The sequence below is a fragment of the Vicugna pacos genome, chromosome 2 (genome assembly GCF_048564905.1).
Source record: "Vicugna pacos chromosome 2, VicPac4, whole genome shotgun sequence".
Classification (NCBI taxonomy): domain Eukaryota; kingdom Metazoa; phylum Chordata; class Mammalia; order Artiodactyla; family Camelidae; genus Vicugna; species Vicugna pacos.
The window spans coordinates 21,728,581-21,753,808 of record NC_132988.1 but is presented as its reverse complement, the minus strand read 5'-3'; the positions used below and the strand labels follow the sequence as shown (position 1 = coordinate 21,753,808).

The window sequence follows — 25,228 nt, the reverse complement described above, 5'->3', positions numbered from 1 at the left end:
ATCCAGTATAGATTGTGACTTCTATTTTCTTCGCACTCTCTTCTCCCTCCCTTCCCCTCCCCTTTGCTTCCTTTGAAGACAGCTACCATATTGTGTGCTACTCCATGGAGAGGGCTAGATTGCAAGGAACCAAGGGATGACTCTGGCCAACATCTAGCAAAGAATTGAGGCCCTCAGTCCAACAACAATTCAGTTTCTTGTAAGAATGAATCCTACCAGCACCCACTTGAGTGAGGTTGAAAATGGATCCGTTCCCACTTGAGCCCTTTGATGACTACAGTCCCAGCTGACATCTTAATTGAAGCCTAAGAGACCCAGAGCCAGAAGACTCAGCCAAGCTGCACTCAGAATGCTGAATCACGGAAACTTTGAGATAATGTGGTTTTAAGCCGCTAAATTTTGGGGTAATTTGTTACACAAATTTGATAACTAATACAATATCTGTATCTAGAATAACATTCATAACTCAATACAAAAAATAACCCAATTAAAACATGGGCCAAAAAAATTGAAAAGACATTTCTCCAAAGAAAGTGATATGAGTGGCAAGTAAAGGAAAATCAAGGAAATTAGTGATTAGTCATTAGGGAAATGCAAATGAAAACTACAACTAGATACCATTATAAACCTTTTAGAATACCAAAGAAAAACAGAAACAGATAATACCAAAAGGTCAAAAGGTACAAACTTCCGGTAATAAGGTAATAAGTTCAGGGGATATAACGCACAGCATGGTGACTGCAGTTCACAATATTGTACCGCATATTTGAAAGTTGCTAAAAGGGTGGATCTCGCAAGTTCTTATCACAAGAAAAAACCTGTAACCATGTGAAGTGATGGATGTTAACTAAATTTATGGTAGTGATCATTTTGCAATAAATACATATATCAAATCATTACATTACACAATAAACTAATACAATGTTCTATGTCAATTATAGACCAATTTAAAAAACAGATAATGCTGTTACTGTATAACATCTGGAACTGTTATATAATGGTAGGAATGCAAAATCATTCAGCCCTTTGGTAAGGTTTGGCAGTTTCTTATAAATTTAAACATACACTTACTATACAATCGCACTCCTAGGCATTTACCTAAGAAAAAGGAAAAATTATGTCCCCATAAGCCTTGTCCACAGATGTTTGTAACAGCTCTATTCATAATTGCCCCAAACTGGAAACAACTAAAACTTCCATCAACATGTGAATGGATAAACAAACTATGATACATTCCTACAATGGAACACCACTCAGCAATAAAACAAAACTAATTGCTGACACAAGCAAAATAAAAATGGATGAATCTCAGAAAGCATTATTCTGAGTGAAAGAAACCAGAAACAAAAGCTATATACTGTAAGATTCCATTTTATACGATATTTTTGAAAAGGCAAAGCTATAAGGGACAGAAATCACATCAGTAGTTTCCAGATAAGGGTGGAAGGAGGGAATTGATGACAAAAGGGTATGAGAGACCTTTTTGGACTGATGGAAATATTCTATATCACGATTGTAGTAGTAGTTACATCACTGTACATATCTGTCAAAACTGACAGAACTGTATATCTAAAATAGATGGATTTAACTGTACGAAAATTATACTTCAATAAATCTGACAGAAAAAACATGCAGTCAGAACCTAGCAAATATAAAAAGGACAATACTTGTTGACCAAGTGGATTGCAAGGTTAGTCCAACATTAGAAAATCAGTGTAGTCCATCCACCACACCAAGGAAATAAAGGAGAAAACCCAATGGTTATCTCAAAATGCAAAAAAAGCTATTTACAAAATCCAACACCCAATCACACACAGACACACACAAAAAAACCCTCTTAGCTAACTAAGAACATAACACCATGGGAGCCCATGGTTGGGTTAACAAATTGTAACAGACTCCAGCCACTTGTCACCTTTAAGAAGAACAAATGTGCTTAGTAACTGCTTTGCTAGCAGGCACCTATGCCTCCACACTCCTGTCTCCTGGCCTTAAAAAGCAGAGATAATGCCTTGTTTGTATAGTTGAGGTTTTAGACAGCACTCTGCCCGTAAGAAAGCAAAGGCCCAGGCCCTCAGCTATAAATGCTGGGCGTGCTTGCTGTTTAAATCGTCTATTATCCCCAAGACAAGGAACTGGCTGGTCTGGTGGACTGCTTTGTAATTCACATATCTAAAGGATGTATCTTGTTCCCCTCTCCCCATGACTTCCCTAAAGATAAATTAAGCCTTTGTACTCGTTGTGGATTCTACAATCTTTATCCCATCCTGTCTTTCCCTAAATTCCTGCATTCCATCACACAACTGTTAGTGATTTTTCCTTTGATTGTACACAATAAATGTGAGAGCATTTGAGAGGCTCATGGAGTTGGTCCCTGAGTCCCTCTAGCTCTCTTGACTTCCCAGAGTCTCCAGTAATTCATTCCATCTTGGGACTTCTGCTGGTCAGAACCCACACATAACATTTTTTACTCATACTTAGCACATATACTTTTGTTTAGTCCCCTCCCAACTGTACCAGGGTTGGTCTGTATGACAGAACACAGCTGAAGTGATGGCATGTCACTTCTAAATAGGTTATAAAAGGCCCTGCAATTTCTGTGGTTGTGCTCTCTCTCTCCCTCTTGGGTCAGTCCTTCTGGGGGAGCCATCTGCCTTGTCATGAGCAAACCTAAGAAGAGATGCAGGTGGCAGGGAATTGAAATTTCTTGACAACAGCCACAAAAGCCAGTGGGAAGTGGATCCTCCACCCACCCAAGTCAAACCTTCCAAGGCACGCAGCTCTTACCAGCAGCGTGACTGTAACCTCAGGAGAGCCTGAGCTAGAACAAGTGAGCTAGCCACTCCCAGATTCCTGCCTCTCAGGAACTGAGTGAGTTCTCATTTGTTGTCTTCAGCTGCTAAGTTTTTGGTAATTTGTTACACCACATTAGGTAACTAATAGGGGTGGGTTAAATAATGTAAAGACAGATAACCTACTTAGCAAAACCATAATTAAGAGTTACCCAATCAGCAGGTTAAAAAAAAAGGTTCTTAGGAATACAGGTAACAAGGTCTTTATGGAGAAATTACAAAACATATTTGAAGGACAAAGAATACCTCAGTAAATGGAGAGATACAAAGGTAATTCTAACCATCTGAACTTAAACTATGGGAACTCAGGAACTGAATACATTTATTTTAAGGAAAATATTCATAATCCTGTAGAATGGAAACCACACAAGTACTGAGCTAGTGAAAAATGTATGAGTAAGCAAGCTGGTATGAGTGACTCCTATAGAGTTTAAAAGATGCTGAAAGGATATTGGTATTGTAATCCAACTAATCAATAACTGAAAAGACTGCAACTGTGTAAGTATGCACATACAGACATGATAAAGATGAAACTAGGAATTAAAGTACTGGTGTTGTAGATTCATGGAATTTTTCCCCCACAGCACTGAAAGCATACAAAATAAAAATACTATACTGAAGGCAACAAAACTAAAATACTGATTTAAATGAAAATTAAGACAATTAAAAAGCAGGGAAGTACAAAATTCATTTTAGAGAAGTATTACACCCCAAATAGTCAAAATAAGTAGTTTTGATGTTTGAAAGAATAAGTTCCAAGGTTGTAAATTTTACTTATATGTTACATTTCATTACTTAATGCCGAATAATGTTTTGCTACTAAATTTTCTGCTTACCAATCTTCTGGTTTGACAGCAGAAGGATCAGGGATTTTCACTCTTTCATCCCAGTCATCAGGTTTTTTATCACTGGGATCTTCAATTTCTTTGGGAGGATTGATAGGAGGAACCACATCCTCTAACAGGCTTCCTTTGTTTACAACTGTCTGATCAATTAATACTTCAAATGTGTCATCTGGGTTTATCACTAAAGACCAATTTAAACATATTACACTTATCATATTGATAGGCATTTTAAAGATAATCTTCTAAATAATCAAACTACCTTAAACTTCATGGGTAAAATTTTCTTGTAACCAGAATAGAGAAATTATCAATGTATTAAGTCAAAATGTGCTGAAATCACTAGATATAATGCTTTCTAAAATCAAATGTGAAGTTTTAAGTAATAATAATAATAATAATTTAATAAAATGCTTCATTACTTCTCAAATAAAAAATACTCAATACCTCAGTTTAGGACTCACATGACCAGTCAGCTTAACTCTTTTGTGGTTACTGAATACAACCCAATCTTTTTCAATATTTTAAAATAATTTTTTGGAAACAATCTCAAACTTTCTAAGTTGCAAGTATACTATAAAGAACTATTTTTTCTTGAATTTCTTGACAGTAAATTACTAACCTCATCCATATTATCCCTGAATGTTTTAATGTACATATAATTCCTATAAACAAGGACATTCTCCTTTATAACCCCAATCTACACACCAAAATCAGGAATTTAACATATACTCATTACTTCTTAATATTCTTACTACTTCCTAGAAATCTATAAAGCTCATTGGCATTTCAAATTCAATGATTCATACACTGTAGTGTCAAATATCTTAAGGATGATTGAAAATATTCAAGCTCAGACTTTAGTATGTTTGTTTTGAGGTAAATTCTAGCTCTAAAAGTCCCTAAGCCAGAAGTTTTATAAAACACTCCCTTATCATTGTAATGACAAAATAAAAGTTCTCTCTCCCTTCTGTAAACATGGGGTGGGGAGTCAGTATAATTTCTACCTTTGGAAATAACAACAGATGAAACAGCTGCCTATCATGTGCTTTCAGTAAGTTAAGGAAGTAGGAGCTGTCAATAAATGTCAGACTCATCCTGACTTAACTAGGTAAGTGGCTACCACTTTCTGAAAAAAATAGTTCTAAAGTAATAACAATCTCCAGAGGTTGCAGTCACAATAATTTTAAATACCAAATTATTTATATCAAAATTAAATACTGCCAGTTATATACAAAATCAGATAATGTAAATGAACACTTGGTATTTTCTCCCTTTTATTTTTTCTCCACTATTTTCTCTTCTATTACAGCTGACATTATAAAACTATATTACTATACAAAGGAAAAAAGCTAAGACTAAAGTAGAACTAACAGTAAGATCTTAAATGCAAAAAAGTACTAGATCCTTCCTAATTAAAAAAAAAAAGGTATTTCTCAAGAGAAATCCTGAAAAGAATATTTTCTGAATAAATTTTGCAAATGAAATTTTTTAAAGTTACAATAAAACAAATAAAGCACACAACAATTATGCACATGTGAAAAGGCATCCTTGTCCAAAATCTTTAGCCAAAAAAAAATTTCCATTTAGAAAACTATCAAATATTTTAAATGAATCTACAATTAAAGGCATTGGATTACAAAGTCTTCTAAGATACCCTGTAAGGTTCTTAGAACAACTACAGAATAATATTATAAAAATATAATACCATCGCAGAAAGTTTTTTTAAAAAGAAAAAAGTCATTCAATAATCCTAATACAATAAAGTTTTTGTGTACAGTAAGAAAGCAAATGTTTAAAAGTCAGACTTGAACTTCAATTCCAGTCCTACCAATTATGTTTGTTTCTTAGAGCAAGTTACTTAACCTAAGGCAAAATAGAAATTGCGCACCTCACATAATGGTTCTAAGTAAAGTGCATAGAGCATAGCACCTATCAGGTGATTGATAAAAATTAGTTTTTTCTAGTCTTTTTCTATTTGCTTGCATAACTTGTCTAGTGGTCATCATTATGTGCCTCCAATTTGAATTTTATTTTGTTTCCCCATCTTAATATTATAAGCATTTCTTTCCTGTTGCTAAACATTTTCATAGCTATCATTTTGTATTGTATAGAAAACCCCTATTGTAATGCTTGGGTTGCTTCCAATGTATAGTATATTTTTATACACAGGTAATTTTCTTTCTTCTGGATTATTTTCTTTGGATAAATTCCTGAAAGTGGAACTGTGGTATCAAAGGACATAAACCTCTTATAGCTTTTGATATACATTACCAAATTGCTTTTGACCAGGCCTGAACAAAGTCTAACTAAAATTCATTTGTTTTGTTCTAATTATTATTATCTCTCTATTTCTACAGTTTATAATGTTCCCCAAAATGTCCGGTACTATTTTCCTATTTCAGAAAAAGGTCTTTGATATCAATGATGACATTAAAATTGGTCCTTGCCTTGGCAGACAAAATGAATGTTTCTGTGACTGCAGTCTTTGGAAAGAAAATTGAAATATTTTTGTCTTGGATGGATTTGTCCTGTTAGGTTCTGACATGCTGTGATTTTAAGTAATCATGAGCAGACCAAAGCTCTATAACCATATGTTCTTGGGAAAAGGAGAAACAATCCCATATAATGTTTCTCCCCATCAACATCTACGCAAACTCCTAGTTATGTAAGCAAAGCTAAGTATGTTAATAGACGGTTGCTCAATGCTTTCCCTGTCAAAGTTTAGAAATGTGCCACAACCAAGGCAGGAGCCAAAAATGACCACAACTGCCTGTAAACAAAGTCTAACATTAGGGGCTTCTTTCCTCTTTAACCTTATTCTCCAGTTTTCTATTCTTTCAGCACCACTAATGTCAGGGAGTCTAAAATATCCCTTTCCCTTCCTGTCTTTCACATTGTATCTACACTTCAAGACTAGGCCAAATATAGTCTCCTTCACTAGGTTTTCTCCAAGTTTCCAAACTGGAAGTAATATTGCTTTTGAGCTCTTAGCTATACCTCACCTCACACTGCATTTTACTTTCTACCTGAGCTATAAGTATGTGTGTCTCATTTTCCTAAAAAGATAAGCTCCATAACAAAAGGATCCATGTTTGTTTCTCCCAAAGCACTTGCCATGAAAACACTGGTAGTCAGCAAATATTCTGAATTAGTTAATTAAAAGGGTATACCAAGGGTATAAAGATGAGTCTTCCTGTCTGTAAAGAACTTCTTAAGGTCTACATCTGGAGGTTTGGCATGCTTCTCTTCAAAAACTCCAGTTTTGGGATGTTTATGTCTGAAGATAAAATGAAGTTTATAATCTTCTCCACATTTATCTGGTCCAAACATAATGGTATAGGATGTTTTATCATAGAAGTTTTCCTTCAAAGAGAGATGAGTGTTGAGATTAGTCCAGAATTAGAATATTTAGTGAATTTTCCTATTCTATCTTATTGGGTAGAGTGTATAAAAATGTATTAAATGCTAATTTACGAAAGAATTAGTTGACACAGTTGACAGTAAAGGATGTGGAAACCTGACAAATTTTTCTACTTGTCAAATATGACAAACTATTTCAAAACAGATTTTTTTTAAAACAGACACACTACTCCCATCCTGAAGACGTAGGAGAGAAGCTGGAACCACCCTAGCAACATCATAGTAAGCTTTAATTACTTTACTTAGATCTACATTATTAATATTTTATTAAGAAAATTAAGGACAGAGAAAAGCACACTCTGACCTTAAAACTACAATACTTACTTATCCATTACTATTAATCAGTAAGACACCAGAAAATGGCACTCCTTAGCACAGAGTGAAGAAGAGATTCAGGCTCAAAAACAGATACAGAGACATGCTCCCTGTTTTACTACTAATTTCTCTTCATTTGGCATGGCCTATTGGTTAAGAGCAGGGGATCTGAAGTCAGATACTTGGTAGTCAAATCCTACCATTGCCTTTAAACCAGCTGTATATGGCCCTGAGAAAAATTTCTTAACTTCCCTGTAGCTCTGTTTTATCACCTCTGGTGGAGATAATAATAGTATGTACCTTATAAGGTTTCTGTGAGGATTAACTGAGTTAATCAGATAAAGTGCTCAGAAAAAGACTTGGCATTTGACCTTACCATTGTCATTGTAGCTTCAGTGATCATCACCTTACAATACCTAGAGCTTCACCATATACTACAAATGGCCTCCCCTTTACCGGATCCTAATAATAATACATGAATCCTTTAATCTGCTTCATAGCCACGTGTTCTGACAAATATCTCATTACTGTCTCATTTATCTTACTTTTGTTATATGCGGAAACCCTAACACAGCCTCCTGTAGGAGGATGCTATAAGAAATGTCTCCAAACTTCAAATGGTCCTAATACAACCTGCTTCACTATGAAAACATTTTTAACTTAGTTAATTTTTGCAGACTGCCAACTCCTGAACTTTTTTATTTGGTTCTTTGGTCATTTAGTTTTTACTGTTTTGCTCCATTATCTTACTCCTCTGAACAAACTTATGACATTATTTTGTAAAGAAAATAACTGTAAGCTGATCTTTCAGTGACATTTGTAAGCACCATGTTATTTTTTATTTAGACATGGCAAAATTTTTTTTATGTCGGCAAAGATTACAAAACTGATGGCTATCAAGTAACAGCTGTGTACGAAACTTGAAAGCACACTGTAAAAGCTATATAAACTCATGTTGAATTAAAATTTTCAAAGTTATTTTTTACTTCATTTGAAAATGAAAATTTCAGTTGTGTCAATTACTCCTTAAAAATACTTATTAACTTTAACAATGTTTTCTTAAACATTAAAATATCATACCAGATTCAAACCATCAGTGTCTGCTAGGAGTTTAATGTATGCACCTCCACAATCAATACCATCTTGAAAATTTACTTCATATCTAAATGAAGGGAAAAAGAATCATACTGCTGATAAATAAAAATTACTAATCGCTCTTCAAAATCTAATGTATTACTTTTAATTCATTTAAACATAAACACTTTACATTACCAGAAAGCTCATACAAAGAATACCCACAACCTATAGGGAATAAGCAGAAATGCCTTTTCTATGCACATCCTTGACATATTAAAAATAGAATGATTATAATCAGCTATAGAAAAGCCAACCAATTTGTGGAAATAATTTTTTTTTATCAAAACTGCTGAATTAAGAATAGCTACTCTGACTAAACTGTTAACAGGAAGCTTCAAATTGAAATAAGGTATGCACTATACATATTCTTTATAAACTACAAAACAAAGAGTATGGGGATCATAGCTACAATATAGATTTCTAAGAAATTGCTAATGATCTTAGATATCCAGTTCACTATTAATTTGTTTTTTAGTTCAGCTATACCTAAACCATGTTAAATAAGTTGTACATTAAATACCACCAGCAAAGAGATTTCATAATCTCAGTCAATAATCTGAAACATTTCAGATCTTAAAAGCCAGGAGACAGGTGAAATACAGTGTAACAGTTAAAAGAGTGTACTGACATGGCAGTCTTTTCATGGATTTACAACACTAACTTTCAGTAAAAGTTCTGTTATTGTTGTCTTGTTTAGGCAATGAGACAGACTTACTGAACAATATTTACAAGAGATTTTCAGTAAATTGGTGAATTAAGTATGACAAAAATCAATGAGGAAATGGCCATCAAAGTGAAAACCAAAAACGTTATGATTTGGTTTAAAAAATTAAAACAAAAAGAGATGAAAACCAGAGAAGCAACAGGAAATATTGATAATTTTAATAAAGGACTGTAGTTTTAAAGTGTTTCTGAAGAAACTTTCATGACAAAGTTAAAAAAAAACCAGAACTTTGACAATTTGAGCCCAACTAGTATATGTATTTTGCATAGAAAAGAATAGAGAAAATATAGTAAAATTCTAAGTGAACATCTCTGAGTCGCTGGAGATTATGGTGATTTCCCCTTCCTACTTCCTACCCTGCTTTATATCTCAAGGTGTCTACAATAGTGGTTACAAACGTGCTTTGGAGTCAGAAAGACCTGATATTTATGTTTGATTCTGCCGCTGACTCTGGTGACACCTTGGCTAAAGGCACTTTATTAAAGTTCTAATCTATCTGCTTGTCTATAATGTAGGGAGGACACTGCCCACAGCTACACCTCAAAGGACTATCATGATGATTAGAGACTGTCATGCAGAATGATGGGCAAATAAATGCTCAAAAATATTAGCTTCTGTTATAATCAGAAGAAAAGTTTTCTTTTGTTCTTTTTCATTTTCTAAATAAAAAACTTTATTTTCTTCAAAGCCTTATCAATACCTTAAGCAGTAGCTGGTAAGAAACTTTTTTTTCATGAAACACGTCTTTGAAGACTATAAAGTAAAAGAAATGGTGCACAATCTGAATTAAAAGTTAATATTCGCTATCCTAAGTAAAATAAAATAAAAAGAGATACAACTTTATTATAGGTGATCTAAGACAAAGGGTTCTATGAAAAGGTAAGAACTAGAAAGAACCATTGTGTAAATGGTCTCTTTACGTGTAAACATAGCTCTGCTGTCCTATGATGACTAGATTCAATCACTATGTCTATTTCATATACTGCAAACTTCAAGAGTTTTCAAATCATTATCTTGTGCCTAGTATAAATAGTCACAGTGGATTCAAGTATCAATGAAATGTATGTCATAGAGCTGGACGGCTGCTAATCTTAAATCACAGGAAAAATAAGGACGAATGCAAGAGTATATGTTAACCCTATTTTCTTTAGACTATCATTTCCTAAATTGTCCCATGAAATAGTAATTATTGTTGTATATATTTGAACTTCTGTTGTCAAATATGTTTGAGAAACACAATATTCAAGTTAAAAACAGGTTTTTATACATAGAACTCCTCAACGTCTTTAATGGACAAATATGCTTCCTTATCTCTAAGGTTTAGATACTCTTAATTTCTAAAACTTATATGACCACATAATGCATATTAATATGTACATAATTTGGGAAAAGCAGCTTTAGAGTAAAATTATAGTATTTATAGTAGTTAATACAAAATTTCTTCATTTACCCCATTTCATTTTTTAAATTCATTTTATTTATCAATATTAAGAAATACAAATATTCACTATCCTATGAATTGTTTTTCAAGCATATCAAAGATGGCTATTCAATTCTTCTTGATTCTCCTTTTCTTTTTTCAGGATAATAATTTCATAATTGCTTTAATAATTTTTTAGACTTGTTATCCAATCTTTGCTTCTAATCTTGCAAGCTATCTTTTGCTTACTTGTCTAGCAGTGATTTCTACTTTCTGAAAATACCAAATTTGATTCATTTTACCCTGGATAAATTAAACTCAATTTATTTTCCTTTACCTTTTCATTCAAGTCACAAAAAATTAAAATAGAAAATATTATACTCACCCAAGTTCAACAAGTAAGATTACTTTCAAATTTTCAAGAAAAAAGAAACCACACTCTGAATAATGATAAATAATACAGAGCTCAAATATTAATCCCCATAAGTACTTACAATATTTTTAATTTGTTTAAATGGGTGTATACTCTGATATTATTTGATATTTTAAATTTATTGAAATAACAAGGCAACTGAGACAAAGAAAGCATTACAACTGAAAAATTAAGCTGATTATACCAAATGCCATATTGGCTTTTTTTCTTTACATTTTCTAGGTAACTTTATTTATTTGTTTATTTAAGCTTTTTGTGTGTGTGTATGTGGGGTAATTAGGTTTATTTATTTATTTTTGTAGGTGGTACTGGGGATTTAACCTGGCACCTTGCATGCTAAGCATGCACTCCACCACTTGAATTATACCCTGCCCTCCAAATGCCATATCGTTTTAAATTTCTAAAATACAAAATGCCATTTTAGTTAAACCAGGTAGGAACATATTTAACATGTTAACAAAAAACTGAAGGGGTTCTGAAGTGAGAAGTTTACAGTTAATGGTATTTCTTTACACTGTAATTAACTTTGGACAATCTTCTGATATAAGGTAGAAAGTAACATTTCTACATTTCCTTTTCTTTGTTTTGAGTTTCACTGGTCTTGTAATTGTGTTCATATAGACCTACTATGGTTTTATATCATTATAGGTGAAATAAGCTTGAGGAATTTATACTTGATTTTATGACAGTTACACATGCAAACAACATCACAATAAAACTAGTTTATGTCACATTGCATGGGAGGGGAGAACTGTCCTGTGAGAACGTGTGCCCTTTAAAAGCGCATTTCCTTTTAAAAATAAATTTGCTCCCTTTGAATCTTATCACTGGTTTAACAGCAATATTTATGGTTCCATTCTGAATATAATGATGTTTATATATCTTAACAACAAGTAATTTTAAGAAAAGAGTTAAAATTAAAATGGTGATTTTAGTATGCATTATACAGTTTACTGCAGTGGAATGTTACATATTATAGCATATATTATATAATTTTTCAACTAACCTTCTTTTCACTCAAAACCTGAGGCTGTTTGTGTATATACACACATTGTGTATTTAAGTAAATAATACGGAAAAGTAAATTCTGGAATTTTTGCCCATTTTATACCCATTATACCTATATTTAGAAACCAAATTACATAAAATATAAATGTCATAAAAAATATTAAAAACATAATATTAAAAACTTACTGAACTACTAGAGGCTTATCAGCAAAGACAAAGGGTTTTGCTAATACAGCAGATATTGCATGATGCTTTGCTCTAGATTTCAACACCAGTCCTCGGTCACCAGGTACTCGGTTTTCTTTCAATTCTTCTATTTCCCATCTTCCTAAAATATAAAACAAAGCAAATTAAATAAAATAAAAAATACTGACTTAAAAGATTTATCAGCAGGGGTGACCAACAAGATTTTTCCATGAAGGCTGATTTGGGAAAAATAAAACCAGATTTTAAATCAGGAAATAACATCTGCACCTGTATGTATGTCTGCTCTTTTTTTTTTCTCCTATCAGAGAATGGTTTCATTTTCTTAGCTAAAATTGTGGAAACTAATAAATAACAGACACTACAGTATTTGATTAAGGCACTTAGCTGGCTTAGTTAAGATTTCTCTAAAAGATTTATAAATCAGTGAAATTACAAAATGTGATTTTTTTCATAGAATCTATCAACATTGTATTTTTAAATGAGATACTTTAAAATTACATATGAGACAAAGTACATCCTTAATACAAAATGAGCAGTTTGCCTCAGTCTATTTATTTTTAAGGTATTCATCAGCTACTTTTCTTACTTTGCAAAAGTTATCATAGGGATTTAAATTTTATTTTGAAAACTGTATGCCCAAAGAACACCCTACCCAGGCTAAGCCAATCAGTTCTCAAAACTTCTGGCCAAGAAAGTAGCACACAGCGCTGGATAAGCACTAGGTTGTAGCACAGCAAAGCTGAGGTAGGCCCTCTCTGGGCTGGAATTTCCCGTGTTTAAGATCAGGAAGCTCTGATGAAAAAGAATGCGACAATGAATATATGCATGTTCATGCATAACTGAAAAATTGTGCTCTACACTGGAAATTGACACAACATTGTAAACTGACTATAACTCAATAAAATAAAATTAAAAAAAAAAAAAAAAACAAGATCAGGAAGCTCCTGAAATTAGATCACAGGCTGCATACAGTGCAAAGCTAGGTGGAGGTTACCTGCAGCCCAAAAGCTGTAGGTTTGACTCTCCTCCTTTACTCTAAAAGAGTAAGAGTTTTAAACAAACAGAAAATAGTTAATTTACTTTAATTTGTATAAAATTTTCTAGTTTTGAAAATTAGAGGTACTGCCTATTCCAAGAAAACTCAATTTTGGGAAAATTAGCTATTTTCCGGAATTGTGCCAACATGAAATATCAATGGGCACTTTTGTATTACTAATGCATTTTATATATTTTTTTTCTTCCTAAAAAACAACAGTGCAAGAACCTGAACAGACTTATGAATCAGAGAGGGGTGTTTTTTGGCCTAATTTATTGGTCTTTTAAAAATCACTTTTTAAAGTTTTCAGGTTTCTTTTCCTTTTTGTTCTCTAACTTGGTTATACCATACTTTTCTTAAAAAGATGAACTCATTTGGTTTTTCTTCTCTCACATGATAGGTTTGACCAAATCAAAAAGGTCTTCTTTTAAGAAGTAACAACTTTAGGGTTTTCAGGATATTGATAGTAAAGGATTTTTAAAACTATGTTGCCTTTTTTGCAATTGTGCATGCATTTATTAGCTATGAAAAGGTACTATCTAAAGGCACTACTTTAATTTTAGAAAACCTCTGACAAGGTGATTATACCTCAATGACAAGTTTTCCCAATCTCAATTCAACAATAACTATTCATTAACTATTTACTCAAATTCTATACAATGCCAGGTTATGTAAACTCTAATGTAAGTAAAATTTCAAAAAGAATTCACACAATTTTATAAGATATCCGAGAGTTAGTCACTTAAAGAAGTGATTTATTAAACCTCTATATTTTTATTAATAATTTAATCTCAAAATTTTACATGTCTCCTCCAAATGCAAACTTCTTCCCCAGCACACAATGTTTTACACAGATTTGCTTGTTCCTGAAAATCTAGGAATTAGTTTTACTCAAGTGGCTCTTGACAGAGGCTGTGATTAAAGACTACAAATATTAAATATTCATGCAAATAAACTGATACTGGTCTCAAGTAACCGCTATATAAACAATACTCCTAAAACTGATACACAAAATGCCATTTTCAGGACCTGAAACTTTGAGGGATTTCATATTTTTCAAAGTTGCTTTTAAGAAATTAAAAACAGTCAACCAACCACACCAAATTTATTATGCTAAAAATTATTTTTGTGGCTATTTGGGTAGTAAGACTACAGAAAAAACTTAGATGTTACAGAGTTTGTTTTTTGCTTGCTAGTTTGATTTCTAATTTTAAGCTGGGGAAAACTCATTTAAACACCAAGACTCATATTTGTCTGGTAGGAAACAGAGACTTAAACTCACGCATAAAATAGACTGTATCTTAATTTTAGGAAAACTCCATCAATGGATCCTTCTAACAAACAGAAAGCAAATATCTACCCAATGTTGTTTCAGACAACTGAAAAGTAACATAAATACAGATGTTTTAAGTCTAGCATTCTGTTTGATGGTGTACATTTCTGTGGGTATCACTTTAGGTAGTGTTGTATCTCTGTACACTTGCTGCTTCTTCAAGGGAAGTTTTTCTTTTCTCTAAATGGATTTAGACTGAACACGGTATTGCTGTTCTGTGCATATGGTAGAGTTCTGTTTGAGTATACAAGCTTATACAGGCACAGAGGATTTGTTGGGATGAAGAACACTACAAAGGAAGACATGCAGGAATGATCTTTATCTCACACTAGAACACTATGAAAAGGAAGTAGACGGCTGGCATCCTACACATGCTGTTATTTTTTTTATTGTCTGTCTCATGTAATGCCTAGTGGGGTCAAAGTGTGAGGTCATATCCTCATGGGTCTGAGGTCCTCTGAGAGAGAGGAAATTCCCCCTATCTGTCACCTTGACTGAGGCTGATCTTGCTTTAGGATTTAACAACTGAGAAGGCTGGTTTTAGACTAGGAGGAGGAAGAAATTCTTTGGTCATACTCCAAGAGAGTCCTGTTAGGGAAGAAAATATGACCCCTGCACACAGGACTTTTCTTTCTATGGTTAATCCTATTAAAGACCCAGTGATAATGGATGCAGGCCAGGAGATGCATGCTCCAGGAGTAGCCACATTTCTTGCAGCTCTCGTAAATTTCCTGTTTGCATTCTCTAGAAGAATCTTGCCATTAAAGTTTTAACTTGATCTAGGTAGGCCCATGTTTGATATGAAACAGTAGAGAATAGCTATGGCCTGGGAAATCCTGCTTCAGGAAATGTAAAAGCCTAACTGCAAAGGAATGAGAATTCAACTGTTCAGAGTTAGAACACTAGTTGGTGGCTTAAGTATGGATTACCCAGGGACATCTAGAAATATTGGAAAGGAGACAAGAAAAAATATTGAACATTCTATTGTGAAGCAGGATGGCAGGACTCAGGCCCCATATATACATATTTAATAAAAATATCATCTATTTTTAAAAAGCTAGTGAACTCCGGGTCATACTGGTTATATTGATATTTATATAAATATCTTACCATCATATATAGAAATCTCTGCATCTGTATCATCTTTTTTTGCTTTTGATAAGACCCACCTATTAATAAAATTGAAAAAAAGTATATCATTAACATAAAACTAACAATTTACAGATACAAGGCATATAAGAAACACAACAAAATATTATGCAACACTCATTTTTCATTCTAAGATAAATGAATACTTAGAGGCTAAATAAGGATGTCTATACATAATCCTGCAAGGCTAGAGTTAAATTAAATTTGGAATCTGCAATTTATTAGCTGTATGATCATTGATAAGGTACAATAAGCCTCAGTTTCCTCACTGGTAAAAGGCAGATAAAGATAGTACTTACCTACCTACTTAGGACAGTGTTTGGCACATAATAATAAATAATAACTTTTGTTGTTTTTTAACCATTATTTAGGATTGAACATTAACTTGAATTTGTCATTTGAAATTAGATTATTAATATCTGTACTAAGAAATAAGCTTTCACTTTGCATTCATAATTCATTTGTTTATTTTCTTTGTATAAATGAGTAACAATTCAAATTAAACATTTCTATCAATAACAAAAATGTGTTAAGGTACTGGTTTATACCATCGAATAAAGCAATTTAACATTTTTTTATAGTTCTGCAGTAGAAGCAATTTTCATAGGCTAACAACCAATAATTTCAAAAAAGCTAATCAAGGAAAAAATTCTCTTGAATGAATACTCACCCAGCCAACCTTCCACTATCAAAAGTTTCTGTAAAATACACGTTTCCTATAGGTTGAGGTGTCTTATATTTAATCTAGAAAACAGATTTTAAAAAGCTAAAGTTATTCATCTTACAAATATTTTAATTAAATAATCTCACTAATTAAGAACTTAGTATGGAATGCACATATAGATAATATAGATAGAAGGTGACATGGTCTCTAACCTCAAAATAAAATACAGAATATAAGAGATACATGATGGAAAAAACAGTATATACAGAGAATACACTGTCTCCTAACACCGGAAGAATGGAAGGAAGTAATCAGTCAAGGCTTCATGATGCAGCTGACATGGCCTTGAAAGGATTCTAACAGGTGACAATATTGGGGGATAAAAATCATTAGAAGCAAAAGAAATAGCATGATCCAAAGCATATAAGATGAAAAACTTAGTAAGCAGGTAGATTAGTTTAAAATTAACTCTTAAATTTTGCCTGTTATATGCCTAGAGAACAATGACACCATTCTGAGAAATTAGGAACCCAGAGCGGGGAAAAAAAGATTCAATAAAGAAAGGATTGAAAAGCAATTACCTACAAAGCATTGTTTCAAGTGCCATGTAAGTCTTAACTGCAAAGATGATAATGGTGGTGGAGGCGCTGATATGATGGTTCTTTTAATCCTCATAATACTTCTATGCAGGAAGTACTATTATTGTTCCCATTTTATATATGATGAAACTGTGAGAGAGCGGCAAGATAATCTGCCCACCGTTGCACAGTTAGACACTTATAGGACTTAAAGATAATAGCCTAGGCTGTCTGGTTCTAAAAGTTATATACTTAATCACTGGACTATACAGAAAGCACCAATGAATGAATTTAAAAGATTACATTTATTGACAAATTATCAAAAGATAATTTAAATTGATGATGAATGCATAAAATTTCACCTACAGTAATAAATTTTTGTCCTTTCTGAGTCAGCCTTTGTGATTTTACCTATATGAGATTTCGTCCCTCAGTCTTAAGAGAAAAGGATGCAGAATAACTTTTTCTGTATTCATTGTCCCTACTCTTCCATAATAGTATATTTCCTGTCTGTTTGAGGAAGGAAAATCAATAATTAAACAAAATTCCACATAATTACTAATAGGGTCAAGATTCGGCTACCAAAATTGACAATCTCCTATGAAGTGTACTGAATTACAATTTTACTGTTGTCTGTATTTTTATGGATTTATGCAAAAATGGGCAGTGGTATCACAAGAGGCTTCCATCTGTTAGACAACCCTTTCAATCACCAGCATTTTATACTTTACTTGTACTTTACCATATCTAGATTATTCACGCTATAAAATTAGAAGCATTAAAAATGATCCTTTTCCATTTCTTATCATCTTTTCAAATTATCACCAAATGTAGTTAAGAATGTAGATATCTGTCAATTTCTTTAAAGTATTAATCCCCAGAAACCCTTGTAGTAGCTGTATCTAAGTCAGTCTATTAGCACTTTGATTACTACTTACTTTCTGTGGATCACAGAACCAAGTTTTAAAAGAAATGTCCTTGTGGAGCTTAAAACTCAACAGGAGAAAGAACACTTGCATTTGCAAATAAAGAACTCTAAAAGGAAGTGAGGCAAAGAAGTCTATAACAGCTATGTTTTTCTCCTTGGCCTTTAACCAGCAGCTAGCACAAGATAATTAATGTTTTCTCACCAACAATATTTCTGAAACAATTTTCTGATTGTTCCAATATTAGATATGAATATTCTTCAATGTGAAAGTTCTTATGGATTGTCAGAATGCACAAAAACCTCTATAAAGTCTTACAGACTCCTATCAGTCACCACCTCAAAACACACATCTGAAGGCTGAGACAGAAACACTGTGAGCCTTACTAAATGTCTACCTCATCATTACTCGCCTTTCTAATTCATCTTGCTATTTAGTATTTTCTTTTCTCAGAGAAATATAGAAAAGCTACTTACTTTACTTCTAGAAGAACTGAAAATTACGCTACTTTTTCTTTTATCTGAAAAAGGCTGGCTGTGTCAGAAATAAGACTAAAAACCGTTCTCTTAGCTAAAGTATTTAGTCCCCTTTAGCCTAGTTTGACAGTAAAAACCTTCTGCGTATTTACTTAGTAATAAAACTCTGCTAGCTGCCATGCACAAATTTGTTTAGTACATAGGCACCCTAAAAGACATGGCAACAAAAAGTTGGAAAAAAGCAATGTTTTTCTACTTATGTAAAAACTAAAGACTACTGAAGTGGAAATGGATCTTAAGAGATTAGTCACCCCTATATATCATGTAAAGGAATAACTTAAAGCTTATTTCTCAATAACCTTACCTCTGAGGAGAGTACATCTTCATTAGCATCAATCTCTTCTGAATTTTCATCAAAATCTTCCATCTCAACACTATCATCCATAAATTCTGCATTAATTGAGATGAATAGAAGACCCAAACATAGCTGAAAGCCTTGGAAATGCATATTGATTATCTGTGAAATTGACAGTTATCAGTGAAAGTAAAACAAAGTTGTGAAAAACATGTGTAAGTATACTTATAAAGAAATAATTTCTCCTTAATACCTTTCTCTTTTTCCTGGGATGGCTTTTAAAACAAATCATTAACAAAATTATTTAAATTATGCTTTGAACAAGTGATAATACAAACTTCAAATCTCACAGGATTCTACAGCTGAAGGAAGGCCTGCTTCTAAAAGCAAAGAGCAAACAGCACAAACCTAAAGATACGGATAACAGTGATCACCAGACTTGTAATATGTGCAGCCCTTTTTTAAAAAAAAGGAAAAAAGGATCATGATTTCTAAATGTTTGCTCAAAGTACTTTTTTGTTATAATGTTGCTTAAGTGTATATAAACATACAATTGGAAATTTAATAATTATAAAACCAAATAATTATATAAACACCAAAAAACCCCAGAAAAGTAATTTTATCACAATATAATGTGTTAAATCTTTTACTGAAATCAAATCACAGCTAAAAAAAAATCATACAAATATAGGTTTACTGCAATCAGGCTGACTGCTATAAACAAACTTCTTTTGCATTTATTATCCTCATAATACTATGATGACTCAATTTTATAACCATTTCTCTATTCAAATACTGCAAAATTTCTGTTTCTTATAGCATTAATTGAGATGAGTAGAAGCCAAGTATTATTTAAATAATTACACCCTCCTCTACTCTCATTAGCATGTTAAAAATTCAAGTTTTATTTCTTTGACAGTGGACTTTTAAACAAGTAAATCTGAAACCTGAAATACTGTGATAGTCCTTGGTTATAAGGTGGTCAGTTATCCAGATGATCCAGAGTATAGTTATACTACCAACAATATGAAAAAAATTATTTAAAAAGTAAATTCTTAGAACTCTTAGATCCTCTAGAACCTGTATCTACAGACCTATACGAGTCTGCTTAAGAAACACTGCATTTACAATACAGCACTCTACACCCACCAGAATGCTTACAATCAAAGGGAGACAATAACAAGTGTCAGAAGGATGTGGAGAAACTGGAATCCTCATACACTGCTGCTAGGAAAATAAAATGAGCTTTGGAAATAGTGTGACAGTTCTTCAAAATGTTAAAAATAGAATTACTTTATGATCCAGCAATTCCACTCCTTAGATGTCTACCCAAGAGAAACAAAAACAGATGTCCAAACAAAAACTTGGAATATAAATGTTTAAAGAAGCATTTTAATAATAGCCAAAAAGTGGAAGCAAACCAAATATCCATCAACTGATGAGTGGATAAACAAAATGTGAAATATTAATACAATGGAATATTATTTAGCAATGAGTACTGATGTGTTACAAGAATGTGAAACATCATGCTGAGTAGAAGAAGTCAGTCATAAAAAAACCACATATTCTATGATCCCATTTAAAAGAAATAGGTAAATTCATAGAATATTGGAAAATAGGTTAGTGATTGTCTAAAGAAAGGAGTCGGAAGAAAGGGTTAGAGAGTACAAGGTTTCCTTCTGGAGTAATGAAAATGTTCTAAAGTTGGAATATGGAAATGGTTACATAACTTGGTAAGTATGTTAAACCCACTGAACTGCACTCATTAAACAGGTGAACTTGCAGGTACGCAAATAAAGCTATTTTTAATCAATATCAATAAAGCTATTTTTAGAAAAGAAACATGAGACTATAAAAAGTATTTTTCCATATAGTTAAACTAACCTTTTTTTTTTTAACTGAAGTATAGTTGATTTACAATGTTGTGCTAATTTCTGGTGTACAGCATAGTGATTCATTTATACACACACATATATATATTCCTTTTCATTTTCTTTTTTTGTTATAGGCCATTACAAGGTATTCAATATAGTTCCCTATGCTATACAGTAGGACCTTGTTGTTAATCTATCAACTAACCCTTTTTAATGAGATGAAATCTCTATATGAATATATGGGACAGTTAGACTTGATTTCTTCTAGAGACCACTGGTGACAACTCTAAAGTTTACTTCGAAAATGCACATTTAAAAAAATTAACACCATTCTACCATAATATGAACATTCTATATTAAAAGGTGTGTTAATACCATCATTTTTATGGACCCAGGCAACAAAAAACATGATGCATACTAATCACAATCTAATTAGAGGAGTTTAATCTCTCTTGAGTCATTGAAAAGGTGTAACTGGGATAGAAAGTAAGTGTAAAGGGATCAATTTGACTCAATAACAGTAAGGTTGAGTTTTAAAAACTTTTCCCTTATTGGCACAGGAATAAGTATATTTGCAAATTGCTTATTAATTGTTAATAACCCTAAAAGCTTCATTGTTCTAAAAGTTTAAGAGCCTTCCACAACTTAATAATGTAGTAAAAGGTGCTTTTCTAGACTCACTATCAATAACATTTAAGTAAAATAGAAATGCATAAAATAATAGCAGTATTCTTATAATATTTTTATATCTATAGAATTGGTTGTAATGTTTCCTCACTCACTTCTGATTTTAGTTGCGTCTTCAATTCAATCTAGCTAAAGGTTTACCAATTTTGTTGATCTTTCCAAAGAACCAATTCTTGGTTTCACTGACTTTCTCTATTGTTTATCTATTATTTTTTTCACTTATCTGTTATCTAATCTTTACTATTTTTTTCCTTCTGCTAGCTTTAGGTTTTCTAGTTCCTTAAGATGTAAAGTCAGACTGTTAATTTAAGATCTTTCTTTTTTAATGTAAGTGTCTACAGCTATTAATTTCCCTCTTAGCACTGCTTTCACTCTATCCTATAAGTTTTGGTCTACTGCATTTTTGTTTTCATTTGTCTCAAGGTACTTTTTAATTTTCTTCTGATTTCTTTTTTGACCTTTTTGTTTTTTAAAAGTCTGTTAATTTTCACATATTTGTGGACTTTCCTGCTTTCCTTCTGCTACTGATTTCTAGTTTTATTACACTGTAACTGGAAAAGACATTCTGAATAATTTCAACTTTTAAAAAATTATTGACTTGTTTTGTGCCTAATGTATGGTCTATCCTAGAGAATACTGCATACATACTTAAGGAAAATATGTATTTACATCAATATTCATCAGGGATATTGGTCTGAAGTTTTCTTAAGAGCGTCTTGTTGATACAGGGTAATGCTGCCCTCATAGAATGAATTTTGAATTATTCCTTTCTCTTCAATTTTTTGGAAGAGTTTGAGGAAGACTGGCATTAATTTTTATTTCTGCTATTGTTAGGTAAAGTGTTCTGTGTGACTATCAGGTCCACCTGCTCTATCTTGTTCAAGTCTTCTAATTCCTCATTGGTCTAGGTAGCTGTCCTAAGTTACACAGTTTTAGTGCGGCAAGAATTTGTTTATATGGTATAATATACAACATTTAGTACTCACCCTGTTCCCTCCTTACAAATGTATAAAAGATAGCAAGCCTAGGGTTCTAAGTTTCCTGTGTATTCCCCACTCCATACAGTTTGCTGTATCACAAAATATTTGTCCCTTCATCAGGAAGAAGGGAGGCAGCGAAGAAGTACATCTATTTGCATGTATCTTTGATTTTATGTATGTTCTCTACACTGCTTCTAGGCTGGTTCAGTAACAAACTGAAGTATAAGTAACTTTGGCCAAGTATGATATCATTCACCCCAATCTCTGAAACCAAACCAAGGAGGTTGATCTAACTTCAAAGAATTTTACCAATATCACCCAAAAGCCCTGCTGAATCTCCACTGCCAGCCCCAAATTTCAAATTGTAAAGTGCAGCTCATTTACTGGTATCGAATAATGCTCAATCTCACATCGAAGGTAGCTACAGCACTAAAAGAAAAGTCAATCACGGGATATCCAATATTCGTTGTGAAGTGTGGGAGAGATTGCTGGTTGATCACTAAGCTATTTTCTCTTTTTCCAGGGGACAAGACTAGACTATGTTTTTCTTGGAATTAAGTGTAATTCAGGTAAATGGAATTAGGTGAGACACAGGAAAGCCAACGATGTAGTGCTAGTCTGAGCTGGAAGACCTGAGAGCCAGGAGAGCCAATGCTATAAGCTCTAGTCTGAAGCCAGTAGGCTTGAGACCTAAGAAGAGCCAATGTTTCAGTTCGAGTCCAAAGGCAGGAAAAAACTCATCCAGTCAGGTGGGAGGAATTCCCTCTTTCCCCCCGGAGTATCAGCTTCATTGTTCTATTCAGGCCTCCAACTGTGTGGATGAAGGCCACCCACACTGGGAGGACAATCTGCTTTACTCAGTCTCCCAATCAAATGTTAATCTTGTCAAAAAGCACCCTCACAGACATACCCAAAATGTTTGACCAAACATCGGGGCAGCCAGTGGTTCAGTTAAATTGATACATACAATTAACCATCACAGCCATGTATTCCTCAGGACACCTGGAATTATGTTAGGCCTCTGAGATTTTTTAATTTTCTACTTAGGTATTACTTCAATTAATACATACTGGTAACTAAAACTGGGTATTTCTTTCTAAATCAGAAGTACCCAGAAACAATGAAAATATCTCAAGAAATACAATAAAAAATGGGGAAAGAATCGTAACAGCAGAAATAATAGTTGAAAATACAACTTTCTGGTGGTTTAGGCAACAAACCACCAGATCCTATAAAACTGAGAAACTAATGAAGTCTGAGATTAGCTGAAATACTGGATATGGGAATATTATTTGGTTGTAGTAATTACAGAAAGAATGAATTAAATCTGCACTGAGTTTTAAAACGATCACTACAGATTAAAGTTCAAACTGACTAAATAGCACCATTTTCAAAATAATGGTTATGTAACCATTATAATGATACATTAATATTTATTTAAGATTTATATTACCTCTACATAGTTCCAAAAGAACTGCTTGAGGCAAATTGCAAAACAAAAAACAGACAAAAATATAAGCTCATTGAGAGCTAGAATTCTCATTTCTGTATTCACAGTGCTAGCCAAAGAGTACTAGTACACGATAAATAGGGACAGATATATGTTCATAGAATGAATGAATGAATGCATAAGTAACAGTAAAAAAGGTTATGAGGGGAGGGAAATAGATGTTACTAAGCAACCAAGCAGAATAAGTTTATTGCTATAGCAGCACAGCAACAATAAATTTGGCAAGATGGTTCTAGGCAATTAGGGGAAGGCCAGAAATAAAATGAAGGAGTTGTCACTGTCTATAAAAGTCCACAAGATCCTTGGAGGGAAAAATCCTCTTCTAGAATTTAACTCCTAGAAAAATTTGTGGATTGAATCCTTATACAATAAATGTCTTTAACTATGGTTTTATGAGAGAGAAATGGTATGTCAATGCTTCTAACATTAGCCCCCTGAAGTTTTTTAGAACATTGTTAAAAGTTAACACAGTTAAAGCATTTCTATAGAGAAATGAGGTAACAATCTAGAATTGCAGCTTTATGATCCAACTTAATATGGGGGAATTAATAATATTTTTCAATTTTACTCTATATCTATAAATAAACATCTCTTATTGTGAGTTATTTCAGAATCTTGCTATAGACATGCTGCATTTCAACAATTTAATTCATAATTTACTAGTAAACAAAAGAAAGTAAAAATTTTGTGTTACCACATCACAAAAATAAAATTGGATAAATTTTCACCAAAATAAGAGGGTATTCTTGGAAGTATCTGGCTGTGTAGCACATTTAAAAAAAAAAAAGGATCACAAGTAAGGTGAAGAGGTAGGTAATAGTGGCATCTTAAAGAGCAGCCTCCTTCCAAAGAAGCTCCAAGATTCCATTTGAAATGCAGGTACTTTCTCACAGAAAAAACAAGCATGCTTCAGAATAAGCTGCACTAGAGATTTATAAATTTTGTAGTAGCTCATGTTTCCAGAAATTCAGGGGAAGTTAGTCAGTAGACAATATAATTCATCATTCATGAATTCATTTAACAAATACTTATGGTTGTCAATTATGTGCCAGACATGATGTCAGATACTGAATTTACAGTAATTAGCAAAACATAAATGGCCCTGATCTCAAAGAGCTTAGAGTCTGGGATGGAAAGCAGATATTAAACAAACTACCCAGGTATAATATGTAAACTTTAATGAGTGACAAAGAAATTTTAATAGTTGGTAACTGGGGAACTGAACTTTCGGGAGAAGGGTCAGAGAAAAACCTCCTTGAGAAATTTACAAAGTGAGGTACAAGGGATGGAAAGGACTGA

General features: G+C 32.9%; 1 protein-coding gene across 3 annotated transcripts in view; it reads right to left on the bottom strand.

Moving 5' to 3' along the window:
* Positions 1-25,228, bottom strand: part of CLGN (calmegin) — a 41,216-nt gene that overhangs the window by 11,859 nt on the left and 4,129 nt on the right. For all 3 annotated transcript variants that reach the window (XM_072976617.1, XM_015249486.3, XM_006216221.3), the window contains 7 exons: positions 18,888-19,040; positions 16,550-16,623; positions 15,841-15,899; positions 12,341-12,482; positions 8,513-8,594; positions 6,868-7,060; positions 3,689-3,878 (listed from right to left, as the gene is read on the bottom strand). In XM_072976617.1, the coding sequence (XP_072832718.1) occupies positions 3,689-3,878; positions 6,868-7,060; positions 8,513-8,594; positions 12,341-12,482; positions 15,841-15,899; positions 16,550-16,623; positions 18,888-19,031 (884 nt within the window). In that variant the 5' untranslated portion in view covers positions 19,032-19,040. The remainder of the gene's footprint in view (positions 1-3,688; positions 3,879-6,867; positions 7,061-8,512; positions 8,595-12,340; positions 12,483-15,840; positions 15,900-16,549; positions 16,624-18,887; positions 19,041-25,228) is intronic.